The sequence below is a fragment of the Hyla sarda genome, chromosome 9 (assembly GCF_029499605.1).
Source record: "Hyla sarda isolate aHylSar1 chromosome 9, aHylSar1.hap1, whole genome shotgun sequence".
In the NCBI taxonomy this organism is placed as follows: Eukaryota; Metazoa; Chordata; class Amphibia; order Anura; family Hylidae; genus Hyla; species Hyla sarda.
In genome coordinates, this window is record NC_079197.1 from 41,970,700 (window position 1) to 41,996,174 (window position 25,475).

Here is a 25,475-nt window from a genome sequence, read left to right on the forward strand (position 1 = left end):
CTGGGCCCAGTCTCTCCCTGCGCATAGAGTGGCATGTCTATGGGAGTGTCAGAGATACACAGGCACTGTACTTGGGTTTCACTGGTAATCCCACAGAAAATGCTTAAGTGAAGTCCCAACATCGCAAGTTGTTTGCATTAGAGCCCTGCGCAAGGCTTTCTTAAATCCTGCTCACAATGTATTTCTGACCAATACCGGCCACATACGCAAAGTGTTTGATCCACTCTCACTCATTCCCGCAACGTGTGTCCAATCTCAACAGCTTCTGCTAACTTTTACACGAATGTCAAAGCTTTGCCAAATATTTAAAAATAACACTGTGCATGCCTAGTTATAAAGGGAAATACTATAATAGTTCCTGCAATGGCCACCATGTGGTTGCTTTCCTAAGCAAATGTGCCATTTAGGAGCCTGGGAAGGCTGTGTGTGACAGGCAGACCCTGTAATGACTCTTGACTCTAATCATTACAGAGCCTGACCGTCACACACAGCTATAAACAGGAGCCTGAAAGAAGCTGCTGCTCCTGAATGGCAAAACTGCACTATAGAAATGTCACTGTAGCAGTCAGTAATCTGGGCGATGGGTAGTTGGGCACTTTATGCACTGGCTGATGAGGTGACTGCCAGGTGATGGGTGTCGAGTCCAGGGCAGGCTCCGGAATAAAAGTCCAATCAGTGGCCGTTGCAAGCATAGTACGTACACAGCAAACTACGTCACGTACCATCTCCAGTCCTGCTCATTGCCACTGGCTAGTCCCAGATCATGGGGATGACACCGCAAGAGAACACGGCATGATACTGGCCCCAAGTACATAGCTTTGACGAGCTGCAAGATCACGTGCATGCACTGCGAGTTCTCTAGCATGGCTGGTCCAGAGCATCACTGCCCGTGTTCTGCTTAGTCTGAAAACCATGAGAAAAAACCCTTACATCTGATTAGAAACAACAACAAGCTGAAGAAACAACCACATTCATGTGTGTAGGCTGAGTCTGCCATCCTGTGCCACCCCACCATCAGCCTTTTCTGCTTGATAACCTATAGACAGTAGAAGTGGGGGCAGATGAATGTCAGTAACAGCAGTATATAGCTTAATTACTTAAAAAGCACATAAAATAAACACAGTTTTATATATTTTATAGAACAAACTTTCTTTCAAGCCGCATAGCCAGCGATGATACAGCTAAAATCTTGTTCACCGCCACTTAACAGATAAGACGATCTATTTTTACAAACACCCCACTCCCTTCCTGACCTGGTGAAATAAGCACAAAACTTATCTGAGAAGTTTGCACACGCTGGTTTTTTATTTCAATAGACCAATTTCCTTAAAGGGGTACTCCCCTGGAAAACATTTTTTTTTTTTTTTTTTAAATCAACTGATGCCAGAAAGTTAAAACAGATTTGTAAATGAAGAAAGAAAAAAAATTTGTGCAGCTCACAACCAGGTATTCAAGGTTATTGTGGTTAAAGGATTGATCCCCACCAATCCAAATGGGTAAAAATAAAATTAAAACAAAAATTAACCACACCTCAAGAATACCACCCTAGGGTACACAGTGAATAATTGTTTGAGACAGATAGTTTTGAAAAGAATGCAGATTTTATTAAAACAGCATTAAATCAATAAAAAAGCTAAAAGGTTAAAAATATCAGAGCATTGCTCTGATATTTTTAACCTTTTAGGTTTTTTATTGATTTAATGCTGTTTTAATAAAATCTGCATTCTTTTCAAAACTATCTGTTTCAAACAATTATTCACTGTGTACCCTAGGGTGGTATTCTTGAGGTGTGGTTAATTTTTGTTTTGATTTGTAAAGGACTTCTACTTAAAAATCGTACTCCTTCCAGTACATCTCAGCTGCTATACACTCCAGAGGAAGTTATTTTCTGTCTGACCACAATGCTCTCTGCTGACATCTCTATGTCAGGAACTGTCCAGAGCAGGATAGGGTTTCATAGCCTTTACAAGGGAAAAAGAAAATAATGTAAAATTAAAATGATATGCATTTAAATATAATAAAAAGCTTCTCCTCTCAGCCTCCGCAAAGCTCAGCATCTGGCCAACCACACAAACTCCCTCAACACACAATGCATCCCTTACCTGAAACGTAAAGACAGATGACATTCAGTCAGATTCCCCTCCCTCATTAACTCCCTCCCTAATCTAACTCACAAATTATCTTCTCCCCTATGGTTATTTTAAGCCAATTAGTCGATTAATCAAAACAATAATCAGCTAACTAATAGATTATGAAAATAATAGTCACAGCCCTAATTATTATTACACACTAGAAAGCATCTAGATCATTTTAAACCATTAGCTTTCTCCAGCAGACAGCTCTGACATCTCACTGCTTTTACTGGTAAAGAACCCACTTGGTTATTATGTTGTTATTAAAGCAGATCATAGATTTAAATGATTTTACAATAGCTCACAATAATCAAATGCATTTTTTACAAAATCTACTCCACTGTTGTATCAAAATTCTGCTCCTGTCATTAGTGGTAAATTGTACAAAAGTCACGTTTAATAATGTCTAATACTAAAATCTGCTGTCCACTGTTTGCTAGGCTCAGTCCTTTTCTAGTTACAGAGAGACCAGGAGGTGGGCGTGGAGCCCGAGCTGTGTACCAGCAATCTGTAAGCCTGTCTGCCTCGCCCAGAGGATTCACACTGTCTCTGAAAGATGAAACAAGGCTTCCCTCACCTGTGAGCTGTCTCTTGTGTAAATACTAGTGTTCATGCTATTGTATGTACACAGTGGAGGGGACTCTCAGGAGCTCAATAAAAGCACTAAAAGAACTAAAGTCACTTTGTTACCACCCAAAAAAGGAATAATCTAACAGAACCAGTAATGTTTTCAATAATCATTCTGAGATGCGGGTATGTTCTAATTGCATTCTGATTTGGTGTATGATAGAGAGATGGGAGCAGCAAACAAACAACACAAACTTCGACCTGCACAAGCACAATGGAAAAAGTATTGTCAGCTGATGCCAGGTTAAGAAAAGTTCCTATATAAAAAAAAAAAAAAAAAAAAAAAAATGTAAAAGGGCTGATAAGCACTGAAGCATTTCTTATTCATATGTCATGCATACCATGATAAATGTGTGAGTACAAATTCTAACAAAGAAAACTCTGTGCCAGGTCCATCATGCTGTGACCACGGCAGCCATAGTGACATGAATTGGTCAAACACTAGAGCAAGAACAACAGGGGAGTAGAAATACAAAAAAAAAACACAACTACTTGTCCAAGGGACTAAAACAGAACACAATCTATGTGTGCCTCATGGAGACCTACTTGTCCTGGTAGACAAAATCATTTCAACCAAAATAGTATGTAAATAAGGTATTTACGAGTTTCTGCGCTTTAGTTTTTTCATCCCCACCCTATAATAGGCATAACTCTTATTTTTCCCCATCTACAGACAGACTGAGGGCTTGTTTTTTGCAGGACCAGTTATACTTTGTAATGACACCTTTCATTTTTCCATAACTTATGCTCTGAAACAACAACAAAAAAAAAATTCCTGACCCCTATAACCTTTTATGTATAATGGGCTGTATGATGGCTAATTTTTTGGGCCGTAATGTGCTGTTTTTATCAGTACCATTTTGGTATTGATCGGACTTTTTGAACACGTTTTACTTAATTTTTTTATTCTGGCATATGATGTTATGAACATAAAAAACCCAATTCTGTGTTTTTTTTTTTCTACATCAACACCATTGACCATACAGGATATGAAGTGTTACTTTTGAATAGTTTGGACAATTACGCAGGCGACAAAACCAAATATGTTTACATATTTTTTATATGGAAAATGTGAAAAGGGGGTGACATGAACTTTTAATATGGAAGGGGGTTAAGGGGTGTTTTTAAAACGTAAAACTTTTTTAAAATTTTAAATACACTTTATTAGGATGAATAATTCGATTCCTTATATAGATCATTGCGGTTCTATTGAACTCCATTTATCTGTGTTCATTTGGTCGAGCCTGTTCAAGGCAGGCTCAATCAAATTTAGATCCAAGAAGGCAGCCATGGATGCAGAGGTAAGCCCTCTGGCTACCTCTACAGTGTATCGGGGGGAATCTAAACCACCAGCATGGTTATAAGATCCCTTTAGACGCCACTGTCAAATTTGACAGCAGTGGTCTAAAGGGTTAATAGCCAGCCGCAGCGATCGCCACATGCCGGGCTATTAGCGGCGGCCCCTGGCTACTGAAAACAGCTGGGGGCTGCCGGGTGTGAAGTCAGGAGCCCACTTCATACATCCTGAGCGCAGGCATTATAAAAAATAAAAGGATAGAAGTCGATAAAGGGCTAAATGAATGAAAAATTCCCCTGCCCGGCTCCCAGAACTACACGGCCCGGGCGATAGGACTTCCACATCCCTGAAGTAACAGCAATAACTTGGAAGTGGCACGTTTAAGAGAAGAAAAAAAACAAAAATAAAAAATACAAAAGCTTTCTCTACTTTTATTTTTGTAAGGTGTCATTTGTTTGATTAAATAGATAGTGATATTGGATGGCATATCCAAATGATACATATTCTGACTGGGAGAGAACAGTTAAATTTACAACCTTATTTAGAAAAAACATTTTTTTTTTATTCTATCGAAAAAATATACTCTTCCAATGAATGGGCGCTTCTTAGTGGCTCTGATCCAGTCCTGAACACAGGAGCATTCCAGGGATGTAAATATACAATGCAGGGTAAATATTAGTCACATTATCTGCTTTTCTAAGTAAATAAGAAGGTGACAAAACAAGAACTGCAAACACGGCAGCAGACAAGATGGCAGAGATTCAACTCTGAAATATGTGGTCATGAGTGTACAGAGAGAAGATAAATGAAGATAAGGATAGCCTGATGAAAAGCGCCATCCAGTTACCACTGGTCCTGAAGCCCAGCTATGTGATTATGAATATTACACGATCACATGAAACTTCTGAAGTCTCTCTTTATGATACGTCAAGAGATTTCACACCCAATGCTTACAGAAGCGCCAGACACAAGAGTCCATTGCTCACTTTCAATGTAACCGCTGATTCGGCTTACTCTTGGTAGAATATACACTTGTAATACAAAGTGCTGTTGTAAATCCAGTTCTCTGATATACTTATATTATGTAAAAATACCCTAACAGTCTGTGTCTGCTCCAAAATACAGTAGATTGCAGATAAGATTTGATTGACTTGTGTACTCCTTTAAAAAGGACCAGGCTGAGATCACCAGTTCTTCACTCCCCCTGGGTATACCTTGCACTCACCCTTAAAAGGGGTACTCCGGTGAAAAACATTTATTTTCAAATCAACTGGCTCCAGAAAGTTAAACAGATTTTTTAATTACTTCTATTAAAAAATCTTAATCTTTCCAGTACTTATCAGCTGCTGTATGCTACAGAGAACGTTGAATTGTTCTTTTCTGTCCAACCCCAGTGTTCTCAGCTGACACCTCTGTCCATGTCAGGAACTGTCCGGAGCAGGATAAGTTTACTATGGGGATTTGCGTCTACTCTGGACAGTTCCTGACACGAACAGAGGTGTCAGCAGACAGCACTGTGGTCAGACAAAAAGAACAATTCAACTTCTTCTGTAGCATACAGCAGCTGATAAGTACTGAAGGATTAAGATTTGTAACTTTTTGGGCACCAGTTGATTTGAAAAAAAAAAAAAAAAAAAAAAAATGGGTTTCCACCGGAGTACCCCTTTAGCCCCTTAAGGACCAGGCCAGTTTTATTTTTGCATTTTCGTTTTTTCCTCCTTGCCTTCAAAAAATCATAACATATATTTTTCATCCACAGACACATGAGGGCAAGTTTTTTTGCGTCACTAATTTTACTTTTCAATGGCATCACTTATTTTATCATAGAATGTACGGCGCAACCAAAAATAATAATATTTATGTGGGAAAATGTTAAAGAAAACTGCTATTTAGCAAATTTTTGAAGGTTTTGTTTTCAGGCTGTTCACTTTACGGAAAGTCTAGTTTCACACTGAATATTCATCCGAGCATTTTTCTGTGTAAAAACTGATGAATAATAAGGGATGAATTAACGGGTGCTAATGGCTGAATAACATCCGTCAAAATAATGGGCATATTCATCCATTAAGACCTGTTATAACATCCGTCATGTACGGCCGTTTTAACATCTCTGCCTACAGACTCCAAGACTTCAACAGCTGGGACTACTACTACTCCCATCATGGAACAGACTTTTATATATTCATTTTACTCCCCCCACGTGTATATGTATGATTCTCCCCCCTGCCTACTGCCCAGGAATTATCTTCTAGGGCTGTCACAGCGCACAGAAGGACATGCCATCCCATTCCCTGCTACTCATCTCCATATCCGACAGCGGAGAATGGAGGGACCTGTCCTCCCTGTGCGATGTTATAGCGCTCCATTCCCCGCCACCGGTACCCGACCTGTACCCCCTATGCGCTTCCTCATTCATATATTCCCCACCACCGCCTGACATGTCCCCACTGCTGCCTTGCTCCAAGGGAAATCAGAATATATGAATGAGGCAGCGAATTGGGGATACAGGTAAGGTTCCGGCAGCGGGGAATGGAGCGCTATAACAGCACAGAGGGGGGACAGGTCCATCCATTCTTCGCTGCTCCTCTGTCAGATATGGAGAGGAGTGGCAGGGAATGGCATGTCCCTGCTGTGCGCGGTGACAGCGCTAGAAGATGACTGGGCAGCAGGCATGGGGGGGGGGGGGGGGAAATAAGACATATACACACGGGGGGAACAAAATAATTATATACTTAAGGGGGATTGTATGTGATTATACAGTAAGGTACACAAGTTTAAAAAAAAACAGCCGGGAGCCCTGAATGGCTCATCCGTACTGGCCATTCAGGGCTCCCAGCAGGGAACTTAAAAATGAACGTAAAATACATTGTATATCGCAGGGGAGTGGAGCATGCCCCCCACCCCCTCATAACTTCTAATTGCATTGGGTCTCAGAAGTGAGACCCGATGCAATCAATCCCTCAGCCCCTGTACTACAACTCCCATCATGGTACAGAGTCTGTTTCATGATGGAGGTTGTAGTGCAAACCCTAATGTAGCCTCCCCAGCTACTGGCAGACTCCCGCAGCCGGGAAATTACTACTCCCATCATGGAAACAAGTATGTTCCATGATGGGAGTAGTAGTAGTCCCTCAGCACTGCAGGAGTCTGCTGATTTCACCTCTTCTGAGCATGTTTAGAAGTAATAATGGATATTATAAACCAGGTGCAAACGGATAACATAAAGGCTCATCCGTTTGCCATAGACTTCAATGTTAAAAATGACGGCCGTAAATGTACCCGTTTCTTGTGACAAAAGAAAAATTTGTGCAGGTGCCGTTTTTTTCCCGTCACAAATAAAGTCCGTTATTCATGACGGACTATAATGGGTCATAACAGATAATCAAAAAATCCAATAGACTTTAATGGGATTTGTTTAACATCCATTTTTAAGGCTTTTCTAACGGAAGTTTAACGGGTGTTTTAAAAGAGCAACTTTATAGTGTGAAATGGGCCTAAAAATGACATGTTTTCTTTATTCTTTGGGTCAATACGATTAAAATGATACCCATGTTATATGCTTTTCTATAATTGTACCGCTTTACAAAAAATCTCAAACTATTTTAATAAAATTTGTGTTTGAAATTGCCCTATTTTGACCACCTATAACTTTCTAATTTTTTCGTATACGGGGCGGTATGAGGGCTCATTTTTTGCACCGTGTTCTGTAGTTTTTATCGCTACCACATTTGCTTAGGTTTTGCTTTTTATTCATTTTCTTTGGAATGAAATGTGACAAAAAAGCTGCAATTTTGGAATTTTCTTACATTTACGCTGTTCACTGTACAGGATAATTAACAATATATCGTTATAGTTCAGACTTTTATGCACGCAGCAATACCAAATGTGTTTTTTTGGGGTAAAATGGGGAAAACGGATGATTTACATTTTTATTGAGGGAGGGGATTTTTTTTTTTTACACTTCTGTTCCCATAGGGGACTATTCATAGCAGTCAGTTGATTGTTAATACTGTTCAGTGTTATTGGTGATCTTCTGCTCTGGTCTGCTCGATCTCAGACCAGAACAGAAGACCCCTGGAGACTGCTTGAGGCAGGTAAGGGGACCTCCGGCTGCCATGCTTGATGATATCTGTAGCAACGCTGTGGGCGATCCGATCATCCATTCAAAGTACCGCACTGCCGCAGATGCCGTGATCTGCATTGATCACAGCATTTGAGGGTTTAATGGCGGACATCCAAGCGATCACGGATGTGCGCCATTACCGGCGGGTCCATGGCTGCCGGGAGCTGCTGTGCAGGTCGACGTCATGGCGGAACGTAAATGTACGCCATGGTGCGTTAAGTACCACGGCGTACATTTACGCAATTGTCGATAAGGGGTTGTTCAGGATTAGAAAGACATGGCTGCCTTCTTCATATAGATTGCCACAATTGTCCACAGTTTGTCTGTGGTATAGGAGAATTGTTATATTTACTTCAGTGGAGCTGAAACACAATATCAGACAAACCATAAAAACTGTATGGACCTGATTTTTTTCTAATCATGAACAACCCCTTTTACAGTTTTCCAAGGCATGCTGGGATGGTATTGGTACATAAAAATATATTCTGAAAATTGAAAATGATTCTGTTAAAAAAAAAAATAAATAGAAAAAAATAAAATGTATAATTGTATCTCGGACAACCCCATAAGACAGGTCATAACTCTGTATAGAGATTGTGCCAAGGTCATAACAGGAAGTGTTGCAATTTAGACAACTTATATAAATGTGCAACCTTGCAAATATGTTGCAGACAAGTCAAATGAATGAGTTTAAAATTTTAAAGTACAAGGTCCCGGCACAGGAGCCTATAGAGCCTTGTTATTTCTCTGAAAGTGGAAGTTAAAGATCTGTCAGTCACTGAAGCATTAAACTTTATCTCCACCCTGAGAGTGAAACATCCCCCATTCAGCTTGTCAGTAGCTTTTCTTGAGAGGTTGGGAGGGGCTTCCTGTCCTCAAAACGGTTTTTTACCATAGAGCAAACAGTAAAGCTGTGTCAGCACAAGCAAAGTAAAAGATGGGTCAGGAGTTGTTTTTGTCACTATTTGTATCAAGCATGTCAGGAACGGGAAAATCTCTAATGTTATGCTGGCACGGCAATTCAATATCCAGCAATAAAGCTTTGACCAGGCTGGATATTACACAGCAGCTGAATACACAATGCTTCTGTTAGTTACCGACATCAAGACGTGGAAGAAATAATGAATTCTCTACAGCTCTTCAATCCACTGGAGACAACAGTGCAAATAATTCCTCACTGAAGTGAAATGTGTGCAAAATCTTAGAAAATGACACGTTACCAGACACGATGCACTATATTTAGGGATGCAAAACGTGATAGTGACTAGCCCAAACAATGCGGAACCGTCTACAATTTTGAACAACACCCTATTGGGACCCTAGAGATTCCTACTTTTATATCTTATGTTCCACCAAAATGTCATATACCTTTTAAATAGCATGCATGGGCCGAGGGTCTATGCATCACACTCTTTCAAATTTCTTAACTCTACTAATAGTCCCTCCTCAGAAATACAGACCTTCAAAGTGACACTTGCCATTTTCTCTTTTGCCTAAATAGAACTCCCCCACAAATAGAAAGTTTACAAATGACTCACTCTTGTACCATGTGCCCTCCAAACACCATAAAATATATCTACTATTCTCCAAGAGGTGCCAAAGATGGGAGAAGCAGCAGTGTTGTAGAACTACCCACATTGTTTTGAGATTTTTGTTTGAGATTCTTGGGAGGGTGTTCATCCTATTACACGGGGTGATTATTGGGTAATAAGGGCAACAATTGCCCCTATAAAAACACTTTGTCAGCTGATTTTGGTTTTGACCTGTTAAAAAAATCCTTGTTCATTGGACACAAATCAGTCTTACAATAGGGCATGTGTAGCCAAAGAATGATGGAAGTAAAGGACCTAAAGACCGATACAGCAATTTTTCATGCAGCCCTGCCTGCACGACAACAATATGCTTGAATTGAGCAGCAGTGTTTTTACTTACCGTAATACCACCCTTCACATAGGAGATTATTTATCAAAACCTGTGTAGAAGAAGAGTGGTGCAGTTGCCAGACATGCAGTTCCAGGCTCCAAGCAGATTAACTTTTTAAGTATTTAGCCCTGCTTTGGGCAAGCAGAGTCGCACTGACAACCCCCTCTCATTTATAAAAAAAAAAATAAAAAAATAAGGCAGCGCTCATGGTGTATGGAGCAGGATCCTGACTTGTTCCCTTACAGCGGTGGTCGGAAGTTATCGCGGGCTGTAAGCGTTATGACAGAGGGAGGGGGCTCCCTCTGTCTCCTCTGCAGCACCCCGCATCGCGATCGCAGGGTGCTGTGTGTGGCCACGGCCTGCCACACTGCCGGGAGTGAAGTTCACTTCACTCCCGACAGTTTAACCCTTACAGCCGTGGTCAGAAGTGACCGCACGCTGTAAGGAGTTCTGACAAAAAAAAAAATTAATGAATCGAATTTAAAAAAATGCATAATGTGTAGGATCGCATTGGCGGACATCCGCAGCATGTAATATGCTGCGGATGTGCACCATGTGATCGTACACATTATGCAGCAGTCACGGTAATGAGCTCCCTGCTGCGGCTGGGTAGCTTTGTGTGTCCGCCGGCAGCCATGAGCGGACACACTGAGCTACCCAGCCGCAGCAGTGATTGATATATTCACCATGAGCGGGTGCTTATTCCCACAACATGGCGGATATATCCATCAGGAGCTTTAACTGTCACAGACAGACGCGTTATACTGCTAGCCGACCAACGACAAATCAGAGAGGTCCCTGGTCCAGCCAATAACTTGTAGGGGTGCGGTATATAAGTGGGGTCACTTGTGGGGGTACTGTTCTGCCCTGAAAGCCAAATGGCGCTCTTCTCCTTCTGAGTCCTACCACGCGGCCAAGGAACCATATAAGGCCTAAGCGGGGGTATTTCCGAACATGGGACAAGCAGCTAAATAAAATATAGGGTGCATTTCTTTCAATTTCAGAAGTGATGTACAAAAAATATGTCCCACAAATGATGCATTTGTGAAAAAAAGCTAGTTTCGATTTTTAACACTGACTTTGTAATAATTCCTGCCAAAAAACTATGGTATTAAAATACTCACTGTACCCCCTAGCGAATACCTTGAGGGGTCTAGTTTTTAAAATTGTGTCATTCGGGGGGGGGGGGGGGGGGTCCCATGTTCTACTACTTCTCAGTTGCTGCAAACCATGCTTAGCACATAAAAATAAGATGTACTTTTCAAATTTTCAAAATGTCAAATAAATTTGCTAGGCCTCTAATACATCTAAAATGTGAATAATAAAAAAAAGTTGAGAAAATAAAGTAGACATATGAAATTATAATTTTTGATTAAAAAATACATTATGTATAAATATATGCAACCTATTAACGTCAAAACAACAAAAAAAATACAAATTATATCGATTAACTTTTACTATTTTCATGTAGTACAACTTGTGACAAAAAAAAAAAACGTCAGAATTGCTTTCATTGGCAAAACATTACCAGTACAGGCTTTATTAGCTTGGTCCTTAAGGGGTTAATGTAAAAAAATTCCAAATCACAGGTTTATATTATCTTATCCCAGAAAAAAAATGAAATATAAAAAAAAAAATCCAAACAATACCAAAATGGTACAGATACAAACAGCAGATTAAATCCCCCCCCCCAAAAAAAATAGCCGTCATTCAGCCCAGTATACATTTTTTTTTTTTTTTTTTTTATTAAAAAGTAAAAAAATGTTTAATTGGTAAAACATGACGGAAACTAAACAAATTTGGTATAATCAGGGCGACCTAAAGTATCAAAATAACATGTAAGTTTGACATAAGGGTGTACGGCAAAAAAAAAAAAAAAAAAAAAAAAAAAAACCACGGTTTTAGGTCCGGTGGGAAAACCGCATATGGGAGAAAAATGAACCAACCAGAATCAGCGCTTCACTGTGGTTGGCCCATTGAAATACATTACATACGGGCCGCATATGGCAGGGATACGGCAGTGCCCGGCTTTAGCTCCCCCCAGCCATCCCGTATTGCATAAAACGTGATCTGAACCCAGCCTTACTCTGACATATCCCGGCGCAAAAAGAGGTTCTGCTGCACATGCAGAGTCAGTGCATATTCATGAAAGGAGGAAGCCAGCCACAGACACATTCTATAGGTGGGATCATGTCATGTGCAACCATAGACAGATGATGGCCATCGTCATGATGGCATCCAAAGGCATCTGAGCAGCACAGTAAACTTATGATAGAGGCATGATTTTAAACTTAACCTGTTACTTAGCATTATTTTTTAATTTAACTTTTTTTATTTAATTGTGAATACAAGTTTGTTTATAGTCCAAATACATCTGACCTGTGGGACAGGCCCTTAAAGACCCCCATACAGAGTAAAGAAGGCCGAACCTTTAGATTTTGAAAGGACCAGAACACTGTCTAATGGGGCCTCATGATTGCACCAACAGATGATTTTGGGGGAAAGAAGGATGGGGCATGTAAAAGCTCCAGAGCGCTTAGCGAAATTGTTCTTACACACAATAATGGCATTGGGGTTATACGATTTATATGCACAGCAATTCATCTTTAATTTAACTGGTTGAGCTTTTGTAAAACTTTAAGTTGGTATCCGGCTAACTAAGATTATCCCCTATCCACATGATGGAATATAAGTGTCAGAGTGGGCGGTCCCAGTAGTCTGACACCACCTCCCATCTTGTGGATAGGGAATCATTTTTAACAACAAGTCTCCAGAATGGGGCCAGTCTCTTACCTAAGAGCGCTTTGGCCTTAACTTTCTGAGACAAACTGGATTTCGCAGTGACGTCAACAGTCAATGACTGGCTGAGGTGGACAATGCTGAGGTCTGGCCCCTCCCCCACGGGAATGAATGAATTAGCCCAGCGCTGCGCTGTCCCCACATCGGGGAACTAATCATATGTTGCCCACGAGCGCTGTTCTGCCACCCCAGTTAATTATCAGCCCAGCGCAGTACCCATCGGGGTCAATACTCCTATGTCACCTGCAAGCGCTGCCCTCCTCATCCTCCTGTATGTTGCGGCCGCCGGCGCTGACACTCTATACCAGTGGTCTTCAACCTGCATACCATTATATACCGTGGAACAGCCAAAAGGTACCGTGTACCGTGATACACACATTTGGTCATATCGCCTAGCCCTAGGTTTAGTGCACCTACTTCACAAATGTGGCCATTTAAACATATGCCAAATTTAGGCAAAACAATTGACAAATTTTTGTTGCAAAAAGGATAAATTCCCCCCAATGTTTATAATTAGAGTCCAATAACAAGTACCCATCATCAACTCCCTTAAGTGCATTTAAATGGGCACTATCATTAAAACTAATTTTTGCTATTGCACTCGTTATGGTAAATAAAAAATATTTTTAATGTGCTTTGATAAAATAAAAAAATAAAAAAGGAAGTATGCTATGGTTTGTGTTTAAAAAAGCTGCCACTAGGTGTCTCCCTACTTGTCCAAAGCACATATGCCCCCATCTCTTCCAAAGACTTTAGACTCCTGCTGGCCTGGCAGAAGTCCAAAAACAGGAAATGCAGTCTGGAGTGCTGGGGGGGGGGTGTACATGCTTAGCCAAACATAGCTCATCTCACAGAGGACTGCTCTAGGCTGTGTGTAGCAGAGTAAGGAAGGAAATTCTCCCCTTTATGGCATCAGATGATGTCACGCCTGCTGGGGAACGTCCCTTCCCAGTCTGTGAATCTGACTGAGACTGAGCAGAAAATACAGAGCAATATCAAGGTAGAAAAAAATAAATAAATAAAGGCAGGGGTGGTTTATTATGATGGGGCAGAGAACTGGGAGGATTATAAACCTTAACAAGATCACTCTTTAAAAAGTGGTGCATGCATTTCCTATAGGTAAATAATAATGCTCAAATGAAGAAGTCAGAATGCTGACATGTATGGATCCTTTGTAAAAACATACTTGAGTCCTACTATACTGTAAAGATATAGCATTTATTTTTCATTAGCTTCTTAAAAGTCCATTGGGATCTGCACCTTTAACGGTTTTCTATAGCTCACACTTTGCTACAGGGGCCGGATACAGGCAGTGAAATATAAGGCGTGGCAGGAATACAAGTATTACTCATACCCACCACTTTACGAGTCACTGCTGAAACCCCCCAGCTCATACAAAAGAAGAGCTTATGAAACCAGTACAGAAAATCCCAAAGACCAATGGGCAAATCCGAGACTAGATTGTTCTGTGCCAGTGATTCATTCCCCTTGTATTTAGCCTACATTATCATGGGACAGGCCATGGTCTGCAGCTTTGTAATTCATGAAGTTCATCCTGTCTAAATGTACGATGTCAGTGTAAACAGAGGGGATCTGAATAAAAATGTATTGAGCAATACATTTGTGACTATCACTTTCGCATATATTAGAAAGCAGCATTATTACAAAGGGCCACACTTTTTGTATACATTTGCCCCTGTCTATTAGCACAGTGGTATGAATGTCTACAGCACCTTTACAACTAGCAAAGAGGTGAACAAAGCCTTGCAATAACCCCTTTTTAAGAGACCAAGTGGACATCAGCACTCCAGTAATACAATAGCGTAGAGTATTTATGAACGCAAACAAGAGATCTTCGCTTACATGTTCAGCAGTTATCAGCTTTATTTGACCACATTGAATGTATGACACCTAAACAGGACATTCTTTTATTTCTCAAGTTTTAGCTCAACTCTTCACCCACACTGAAGCAGTGCGATCAGGTCACTTCCCCCACTGCCCACTGACACTTCCTTCCGTTATGAGATTTATTTGGGTAGACAATTCTTTCTATAACAGGTAGTGATGGTCACACAGCAGCAGCACATTTGCCACTTTGTGAATATATCAATTATAAGAAGGGTATAAATGTTTAATGCAATGCACATAACATCACCTGTGTGTCCTTTATAACTTTATTCTGTTACTTTATCAATGTCTTCTAGCACAAGATTCTTAGCTCTTTCTTGGGTAAGTCTCCGAGCTGTGGGTGATTGCATTTAGAGCAAAGGCCAAACCTTGTTTCAGCTTGAATGTAAGCATTTTTTGGCTAGTGTTCTATTAAGCTTTAAGCCTGTCAAGTTTGTACATGACCATTCAGCGTGAAGCTGGCTTCAGGTTGGAAAGCAGTTAATAGTAAAATGCTGTTTCAGTAAGTTACCTCTGCTACCCTGGGAAAACAGTGCACCCAGGAAATGTAAGTTTTAGGTAGGTAGCTGTTTTTTTTTTTTATCTCCATGCTTATAAGGGAAATTGGCTGAATCCAATTCAATACCTCACTATAATCCAGATCTGCGGTCAAGTCCTGGAGATACTCTTGTCCTGAGATACTTTTTTGTATTAGTGGCATTGCTAATCTGGAAATGTCATGTTTTGCACAATGGAGGCTGGACTCGGCATACCCAGCTTTCCTTCTTCCATCCCTTTGCACCGAATGGTCTGCCTTTAATATTCATGGGACCCCTTTGCCCAGATGAACAAGAGGTGGGCGGGCATATTAATACAGAGCGGATGGACACAGGGAAGCTGGGTACTTTGGGTCCCGCTCCCATTGCACAAATCCAGCGATTTCCAGATGAACAATTCCACCTAATAAAAAAGGGGGTATCTCCAGAACCAGACCGTGGATCCAGGTAAGCGATACCTCATTATTCTGGTTCACTTGCACTATAACCCTGTGTACTGGGTTTAGTGCAGGTGAACCTGCTGTCAGTTTCCCTCTAAAGCAAACCTGGTGGGGTGGTCTATGGCAGGTTCTCCCCACCCCACGTTTTCTTAAACCCCTATTGAATTGGATATAGGACGAGATCTATAAAATCGAGACTGGCAGAGCAGGCAGAAGCCACCATGGACAACCCCAATAAATTGTGGTTCAGGCAGCATAAAAAAAAGAAAAAAAAAAAAAAAAAGGGATGAACAGTTCCCTTTAAAGCTATACTCACAGAACAGAAATGCAAGACAAGGTTTTCCATCTTGCCACTTTTGATGTCCTAGTGAGTCCAGGTTTGAACACTCAGAGTAATCAGTAAAACACAAGTCATACACCTGCTGTCAGTTTCCCGCAGCTCCTGTTCTAGTGACTTGAGGCCTTCTGCTCTTTGCTGTTTCTGAGATGAGATGTCAGAGGACCTGTCTGTTCAGTCAATCACTGAATGAGATGGTACAACACTGGTGCCAGTGTCTGGTCAAGCATGCAGGTTCTACTAAGGGTGCATGCACACCACGTTTTTGCTTTACAGTTCCTGTATACGGTTTCAAGTTAAAAACCGTATGGAACCGTATAGAAAACTGTATGCATTGACTTAACATTGTAAACCGTATGTCAAACGCATCATCCGGTTTAGTTCGTTTTGCGTCTTATGGTTTTGTCCGTTTTTTTACCCGTACCCAAAACCGTAGTCTACCACGTTTTTTGGTCCGGGTGAAAAACTGTATTAGGCTAGGTTCACACTACGTTTTGTACTTACGATTCCCATATATGGCTGGGAGGAGGGGGGCTTAATCGCGGCGCCCACACTCAGCCATATACGGGAACCGTATTTAATGCATGTCTATGAGCCGACCGGAGTAAACCGCAGCCTCCGGTCGGCTGGGTTTTCGGCCGTATGCGGTTTGCCGACCTCAGGCAAAAACGTGGTCGACCGCGTCGGCTCATAGAAATGCATTAAATACGGTTCCCGTATACGGCTGAGTTCGGGCGCCGCGATTAAGCCCCGCCCCCTCCTCCCAGCCATATACGGGAACCGTAAGTACAAAACGTAGTGTGAACCTAGCCTTAAACCATATACATTTTTTTTTTTTTTTTTTTTTTTTTTTTTAACATGGGAGTCAATGGGAACGGTACAGAACTGTATGTGCGTACAGTTCCATCCGGTTTTCACCATACGGTTTTTGACTTTGCACAGTTTTTTTTCTTGGAATTTCAATCAAACAAGTGAAACTTTATTCAAAATGGAGGGAAAAGTTAAAAACTTATACTTTTTTTCTTAAGAAACGGATGCAACCGGACATCATTTTTCGATCCGTATACTGGTTAAAATTTGTACACACATTTTGATACGGTTTAGTCAGGTTTTGAGGAATCTGTTTTTCATCAAATACCTGATACGGGAACTGTATTGCAAAAACATGGTGTGCATGCACCCTAAGAAGACTTGAATCGGAAAAAGCTGAGGGGCGGGGCACCGGAAGGTAAGTATTAATTTATTTTTACCACTCATCCAGCAATTTCAAAAACTTCTTGGAACTGGAAGACTACCTCCAATAAAGATTATATATAGATATAGATATAAATATAGATATATAGATATATATGTATATATTTTTTAATCGTGTAGCAATGTGCCACCTTGCAAGATCGATGCCTGAATAGGACACTGTTCTCCCCATTTACCGCCATATATAACTACACACTAGGAGATGAGGCTTCCTGCTCCACCTCCACAGCTAGACTCAGTGTAGTGGGCTTATATGGTACTGGGTAGTAGGGCTGGGCGGTATACCGGTTCATACCGAATACCGACATTTTTGTGCTGCACGATATGAATTTTAACCCATACCGCAATACCAGTTTGGCCCCACCCCCTTGGGAATTAATGAATTAGCCCAGCGCTGCGCTGTCCCCACATCGGGGAACTAATCATATGTTGCCCACGAGCACTGTTCTGCCCCCAAAATTAATTATCTGCCTAGCGCTGTCCCCATCCTCCTGTTTGTTGCGACCGCCGGCGCTGACACTCTATACCAGTGGTCTTCAACCTGCGAACCTCCAGATGTTGCAAAACTACAACTCTCAGCATGCATGCTGGGAGTTGTAGTTTTGCAACATCTGGAGGTCGGCAGGTTGAAGACCACTGCTCTATACTGTGCGGTATCCCTATGCCCGGGCTGCAAAAAAACAAACAAAAACTTTATGTTACCTCCTGTTAGTCAGGTGCCGGCCTCTTCTGCTTACTAGGGAATGGAACGTCGGACAGCCGTCAGCCTATCACCGGCCGCAGAGATGTTCTGCCTCGGCAACTGATAGGCTGAGCCAACTGTCATGTAAGAAGCCGTGCAGAGCTTCTTACATGACAGTGGGCTCAGCCTATCAGCGGCCGAGGCGGAACATCGCTGCAGCCGGTGATAGGCTGACGGCTGTCCGACGTTCCCGTCCCCAGCGTAGGGCCGACGTAGGAACATGCGTTAGTTTATTTTGTTTACCTTGTGTCAGCGCTGGTGGCCGCAACAAACAGCACGAGGAGGGCAGCGCTAGCGGGTGACATGAGTATTTACACCGGTGGGGGAAGCGCTGGGTTGATAACTGGGGGGGGGAGGAAATACTGTTATATACCGTGGAACTGTCGAAAGCTACAAAAATACCGTGATACACACATTTGGTCATACCATATGGATTTTTTAGGGCCGATACCTTATACCGGAATATCGGTTTAAGTTATCGGCTATTTATCCCTCCCCCCGGCGACACCGCTGCAGATCGATTTAAAGCGGGCGCTTTAAATCAATGAACTGCAGCGGCTTTTGCGGTGCAAGAAACCGCCGCCGCCACCCGCTTTTCTCCCCCTGCCTGTCCTGGGGTCCTCCTGAGTCCTATCACCGCACCGCCGCTGCCCCATTGCCTCCCCCATTCCCGGTTTTATAATTACCTGTTCCCGGGGTCCATAATACTTCTGGCTCTGGCAGCGTTCTCCTGAGCCGTCACTGTGCGCACTGACGATGACAACGCGTTGAGGACGTCACTCGTCATTGCGCAGCGCACAGTGTAACACAGGAAGCCGCAGGACCCCGGAAACAGGTAATTATAAAAGCGGGAATGGGGGAGGCAATGGGGCAGCGGCGATCTCTGGCCAGGGCGGTGCGGGGCATTATCGGCAAGGTAATTGCCGATACCGATAACATCCAAAATCGTGAATATTGGACAAACCGATAATCGGTCGATCCCTAGTACTGGGTGCTGTGTAAACAGAGCAGGAATCCTCACCTCCTATCGCATGGTTATACATGATGTGAAACAGGATGTATAACCATGAAACATGATGTGAAACAGTAACCTGTCCCGGCATTTGGGCACAGATTGTAAAATGAATGTGATTTTGAAAGATGACTATTGTGCACCTTGCTGGATGTCAAGACAAAAGAAAGTCAGGGGGTGGGGTGCTTAGGTGCACACTTCTTGTTCATTCTATCAATTAGCTGTCTAAACACCCAAAGGCAGTCCGATCAAAACTTTTGGCATGTCTCTTACACATGAAAAGGGTTTTGTAATGACAGGGACATTTTAAAGAGAACGTATCCCTTGAAAGTACAGGGGTGAAATCTGCATGTAACACGTTTCCATACTACCATTCACATTTATGGAAATCGAAGAAACACAGCTCACTTGGGGTGCATTCACACCATGTTTTAGCTATACGGGGACCGAATCCGGCTGGTGGGGGGGGATAGTGAAAACCGGGTGCTCCCATATCCCCGCCGGCCCCGGCCCCCTCCTCATTCATTTGAATGAGCTGACTGGAGTCAAGCAGTGACTACTGATGGCTCATTTTTACCCCATATCCAGTTTTCTGACCGGACCCAAAACCCTGGTCCTAGTATATTTAAAATGTGGTGTGAATACACCCTTAGCTGTTCCTGTAATCCCTCCCATCGCTCCGTTCAGCCCAGTTTGAATGCAATGCCAACTGAGTGCTTTACCAGGCTAGATGGGGATCTTCAGACTCCGGTTCTGGAGATAAATAGTTTCTGTGACTGCCCAGATCATTCTGCAAAAATCCATGCACATGGTGCAGAAAAATATCTATTCAAATGAAAAAGATATTCAGGTGGATAAATATCTCCTACTCAGCAGTGTGAATATACCCTTAGTCTAGATCCTCAGTAAGGGAGCACAAATTTAGCTTCATTTTTCACTAAGAGTGGGGTTTCTCGCTTCATGGAAACAGATGATGTTCTTACTGAATGGATCTATTCAGTGAACTTCCATGAACATTGGTGGGTGTACAAATGCCATCTTTGTCACTCGAATAAGGCCAAGAACTATGAAGAAGAAAGATCACACAAAATCATTCTTCTGTAAACAAAGTTCTTGAAGAATTTTAGTTAGAAGTAAAACAAATTAAGTTATTGACCTTCTCGTGGTCTCACAGTGGAGCAGGAGGCCTTAACGGCTCCAACGAGTCACCATTAACAGATAACAAATAGTTAATAGCGGTCACTTCCTGCTAAGAGACTCATTCCGAGACACCCCGAGTCACACACCCAAGGGAAGTTGCTTCAACTTCTTGAAAAGATGCAAAGATGCTGAAGCACAGTTCAGACCACCACCACACCCTACAATCCACATGAAGACGCTTCACTAAAAACCAAAAAAAACCAAACGCGTTTCACAAATCTGTCAAAAAAGGAGCAACGTAAAAATCAGTAAGACAAATCAATGGGGTGGGCACAACACACATGGATTATTGCTGGTAACATGCCCAAGTCTGGTAAGTAGACTCACACAGGGTGAGGTGTATGTAAGACCAAGGCATCATCTATCTGCCCAGTTCTAAAAAGAGCAGTAGGGCGCAACACATGCTCCTCATGCTACAGCAACGGGTTCATGTGCCGCAAAGTGTGCAGGTGTAACTGTTGCGCACAGAGGGGACTATGGCCCATGTAGTAACTACAAGCCACACTATACTAATACAATTCAGCTTCTCGGCATATTAAAGACTCCTTAGTGTACAATAACCACATTACTATTACTAGAGCCAACGATACTAAAACCACACACCCAAGTACATACTGTAAAAGAAAAACCGCACAACTGTTATATTCACAACCCTGTCATAAAACGTAGAGCTTGGTCATACAATACAACCGCCATACTTTAGGTCTATGGTAAAAACTTTATCCCTGGAAACTCAATTCAAGACAGAAGAATGAAAGTGGAGAAAAAAAAAAAAAGGGACTGTCACGCCACGTGCGCCCATATTACAACATATGGGTCCAAGACGTGGACGCTGCTAGTTATACCAAGCACCAGTACTACGTACAGAGGAAATCTTTGAGAAGACCACCCAAAAAGAACGAAAAAAAAGAAAAGGAAAATAAACTTTCTTCTGAAAGAAAATGGCCCATCACATACAGTCAACTGGTCCCCTTAGGAGGTGTCACTGTATGTAGAATGTCATACAGGGCACCTACATGGTTAACAAGACACTGGCATCACTAATACACAACACATTACTACTTTAAAGCAGTGTTTTCTAACCAGTATACCTTCAGCTGTAGCTAAACTACAACTCCCAGCATGCCCAGACAGCTGAAGATGTTGGGAGTTGTAGTTTTGCAACAGCTGGAGGCACCCTGCATCGGAAATACTGCTCTAAAGGGGTCTATGGGGGGACTCAACCACTATATTTATCACTAGTATTAGGACACATCATTACTTATGAGCAGTGTTTTCCCAACTAGGATGCCTCCAGCTGTTGCAAAACTACAAATCCCAGCATGCCCGGACAGCCAAAGGCTGCTGGGAGTTGTAGTTTTGCAGCAGCTGGAGGTAAACTGCTTGGGAAACTGTTCTGAGGGGTCCTATGGGGGCTCAAACACGCACATATATATATATATATCACTAGTATTAGGACACATCACTACTTTAGAGATGTGTTTCCCAAGGAGTGTTGCAGAACTACAACTCCCAGCATTATATATCACTAGCATGGAGTGCTGTAGTCCACCAGTTGGAGTACTAGGGTGAGGGAGGGGGGTAAAACTTTTTTTCCCCCCTTGGTAGTCACAGACATAGGACTCACAGTTTTTGGCATGGTGGCGGGTTGTATGTTGTCTGCAGTCGTCCCTTATAGCTCTCAGCTTCTCTCCATACAGCACGGGGAGGATGATGAGGGTTGTACTTGAGCCTGGATGCCGCTGCTGTAACAATGTGATTCTTCTCCTAACGGAACAGTAAAGTATCTGCTAAAACCACACCCAGGGAAATGAAGACATGACACATAGCCTGGGCTCCCGGCCACGCCTCCTGTCTACTCAGGCCACGCCCCTCGAGAAAGGCGGGCGATCCGCCGGAGACGTTAGCGCGGGATGCGGCGGTTGTGTGTGCCCGGGCACCGGCTCTGAGTTCCCTCAGGGCGGCTGGAAAAATATATTTTTATTGATGTGAAGGGGCAGGAGTGGCGCTCTGGAGGAATGGCGGGTTCCTCTCATAAAGGGAGGTGACGGGCACCACGCCCGCCCTCAGCGGCTCCACAGGGCGCACACTGACGCCTCATGTATGAGGAGAAATACACAAGTTCTCCAGTCACTGGGGCAGCACTTTGTAGCGGGAAAACATCACCCGTATTTTTTTTTTTGTAACATAGAAGGGAATGGGTAGATGGCTGACAGAACCGTTTTTATTTTTTTCTGGTGACTACATTGTAAATAGTGGAAAATGTACTCATTTGGTCGGTAACATAGGAATTTGGGCAGTTACATGCCATGCTTATCCAGTCCCTAGCCAGGAGCGTCTTGTGCCTCTTTACCAAATTTAAACTTTTTTTTTTTTGTGCCCAGACATTGGAAGTCATTTATAATTTTTTGGGTTTCTGTCAGGTGCCAAATGTTGCAAAGTTTTGCTGTTGCTGCTTTTTTGTGCATTCTCTTTGATAATTTTTGAAATCGATGTATTGTTTGGGGCACCGTGGAGCATGTGCAGCAAATGATTTTAATTTTTTTTTTTTTTTTTTGCCCAAACCAGCACCACCTAATAGGAAACGAACAAATGTATCAGATGCCAGAACACAAAGCTTAAAGTAGTAGTATCATTGACAAAAAAACGTATCCACTAATCTCAGGATGGGGATAAGTTATAGATTGCGGGGGGTTCGAGCACTGGGACCCCCTGTGATCTCCTGTATGGAGCCCCGGCTCTCCTCCACAGTGGCACGTCATGACCCCCTGTCCTCTCTATATAGCTCTAATAGCTGATCCTTGTGAGGGAAAAGCAACAATGGAGGCAGCTTTTGTCCTCATATCCCGTACCAAAATCCTGACCCCCATATTCCGACCTCATATCATGTCCTTATATTTCATTCCCATATCCTGTCCCCATAGCTAATCCTCATATCCTGTCCTCAGGTGGGACTTCATTGTGGTAAATAAATTGTAATCTGAAAATAAAAGGTGTGTCTTAAAATATAGGCATGTCTGTGAGATGGGGTGTGGTTTACCAGCCAGACTGACACCAGGAGATGCAGAGCGGAGCTTGTGGAGTAAGGCACCAGAAGTCCTATATACTTGCATGGGACTTAAAACAAAAACCCATCCTTCACATACGGGGGCATGTTAGGGATTAATTTAACTATCATACATTTTTATTTGACCTATAAGTATTACCGAAATATCTCCAGCTGTTTGGAAATTATGCAGTAACATAAATTTGCCCAAGACTTGTATGGGACTTCAAATAAAAACCCTGACCCTGGCAAATGGGGAAGGGTAAGGGGTAAATTACCTATCCTATGTTTGTTATTGACATATAAGTAACGTGTGCCAAGTTTCATCTTAATATCTTTAGCGGTTTTGACGTGATGCTGGAACATACACACACATATTGAATTTTATATATATAGATGGGAGAGCCGAACATTGGCAAATGGCTCTCCCATAGAGCTATATGGAGGGGGCGTGATGGCCCCCGCTTCCAGTGGACATCGGTTGGCGATCAGACATCCTTTGGATAGGGGATAAAATGTCTTAGGGCCTGAGTACCCCTTTAAACCTAGCTCTGCAGCTTACTTGTTTCTATAATTGCACAAAATTGTCCTGTGCTCCATTTTGGTCAATTTTGAGCAGCTACGCAACAAATACACAAAGCAAACATGGGTAAAATCTATACTACCTCAAACCAACATTGATTAATATCCTTCTGTGTGGGAATTTAACATTGTGTAAATCAAGTTCTTTTTAGACCCATTTACTTAGGTGTACGCCATTGGTGTTCTCAGACAGTTTGTTTAGCATGTTGTCTGGTTGGAATTTTTGTCTGTCGTGAGCAAAGTTATCATTTTGTTGCATGGCTTGGGGTAACTTTGGCTAGTATAACTTTATCCCCTAACTTTGGATAGGGGATAAGATGTCTAGGGGCGGAGTACCCCTTCAAGGAGAATATTGTTCAGAACACTTGGAGCTGAAGACCATGATTGTGACATCATGCCACGCCCCTTCCATTCATGTATATGGAATGGGCCATGTCGTCCACCACACCCCCTCCAATAGACATGAATGGAGGGGGCGTGACCATGAAGTCACGATCACGGACGCAGGAACCCGGCATTTATTTAGAACGCCGGGTGCTGCAGGAGATCACGGGGGCCCCTGCAGCGGGACCATCGCGATCAGGCATCTTATCCCCTATCCTGTACGCACCTTGACGTACGTTTATGTTATGTACATGATGTGAGCATGAGATCGATGCTCGCATCATGTACGGCAGGTCCCGGCTGCTATCAGCGATCGTGCTGATGTCTGCTATTAACCCCTCACATGCCGTGATCAATACAGTTCACGGCATCTGTGGCAATGCGGGTGTTTAAATGGATGATCGGATAGCTTGCAATGCTGCCGTGGGGATCCGATCATCCAACATGGCGGTCAGAGGGCCCCATACCTGCTCCGGCCGTCATCCCAGGTTCTTCTGCTCTCGTCTCACATTGAGCAGATAAGAGAAGAAGATTGACGATAATACTGATCAGTATGTATTTGCAATCTATAAATAAAAACTACAGATCATGGCGCAAAAAATTAGCCCTCATCCCGCCCCCTATACGGAAAAATTAGGAAGTTATAGGTGTTCAGAAAAGGGCAATTTTAACCCCTTAACGACGCAGGACGTATATTTACCGCCGCTTCTAAAGTGAAAATGAGCCGGCTGCTCAGTCGGGCTGTTCGGGACCGCCGCGGTGAAATCGCGGCGTCCCGAAAAGCTGACCGGACACCGGGAGGGCCCTTACCTGCCTCCTCAGTGTCCGATCGACGAATGACTGCTCCGTGCCTGAGATCCAGGCAGGAGCAGTCAAGCGCCGATAACACTGATCACAGGCGTGTTAATACACGCCTGTGATCAGGATGAGAGATCAGTGTGTGCAGTGTTATAGGTCCCTATGGGACCTATAATACTGCAAAAAAAAAAGTGTTAAAGGGGTACTCCGGTGAAAGCCTTTTTTCTTTTAAATCAACTGGTGGCAGAAAGTTAAACATATTTGTAAAATTACTTCTATTAAAAAAATCTTAATCCTTCCACTACTTATTAACTGCTGAATGCTACAGAGGAAAT

General features: G+C 42.6%; 1 protein-coding gene across 1 annotated transcript in view; it reads right to left on the reverse strand.

Annotated features, from left to right (window-relative positions):
* MSN (moesin) overlaps positions 1-22,285 on the reverse strand; it is a 103,191-nt gene extending 80,906 nt beyond the window's left edge. The window contains exon 1 of the mRNA XM_056539444.1: positions 21,958-22,285. Coding sequence (XP_056395419.1) covers positions 21,958-21,969 — 12 coding nt within the window. The 5' untranslated portion in view covers positions 21,970-22,285. The remainder of the gene's footprint in view (positions 1-21,957) is intronic.
* Between the last annotated feature and the right edge of the window lie 3,190 nt (positions 22,286-25,475).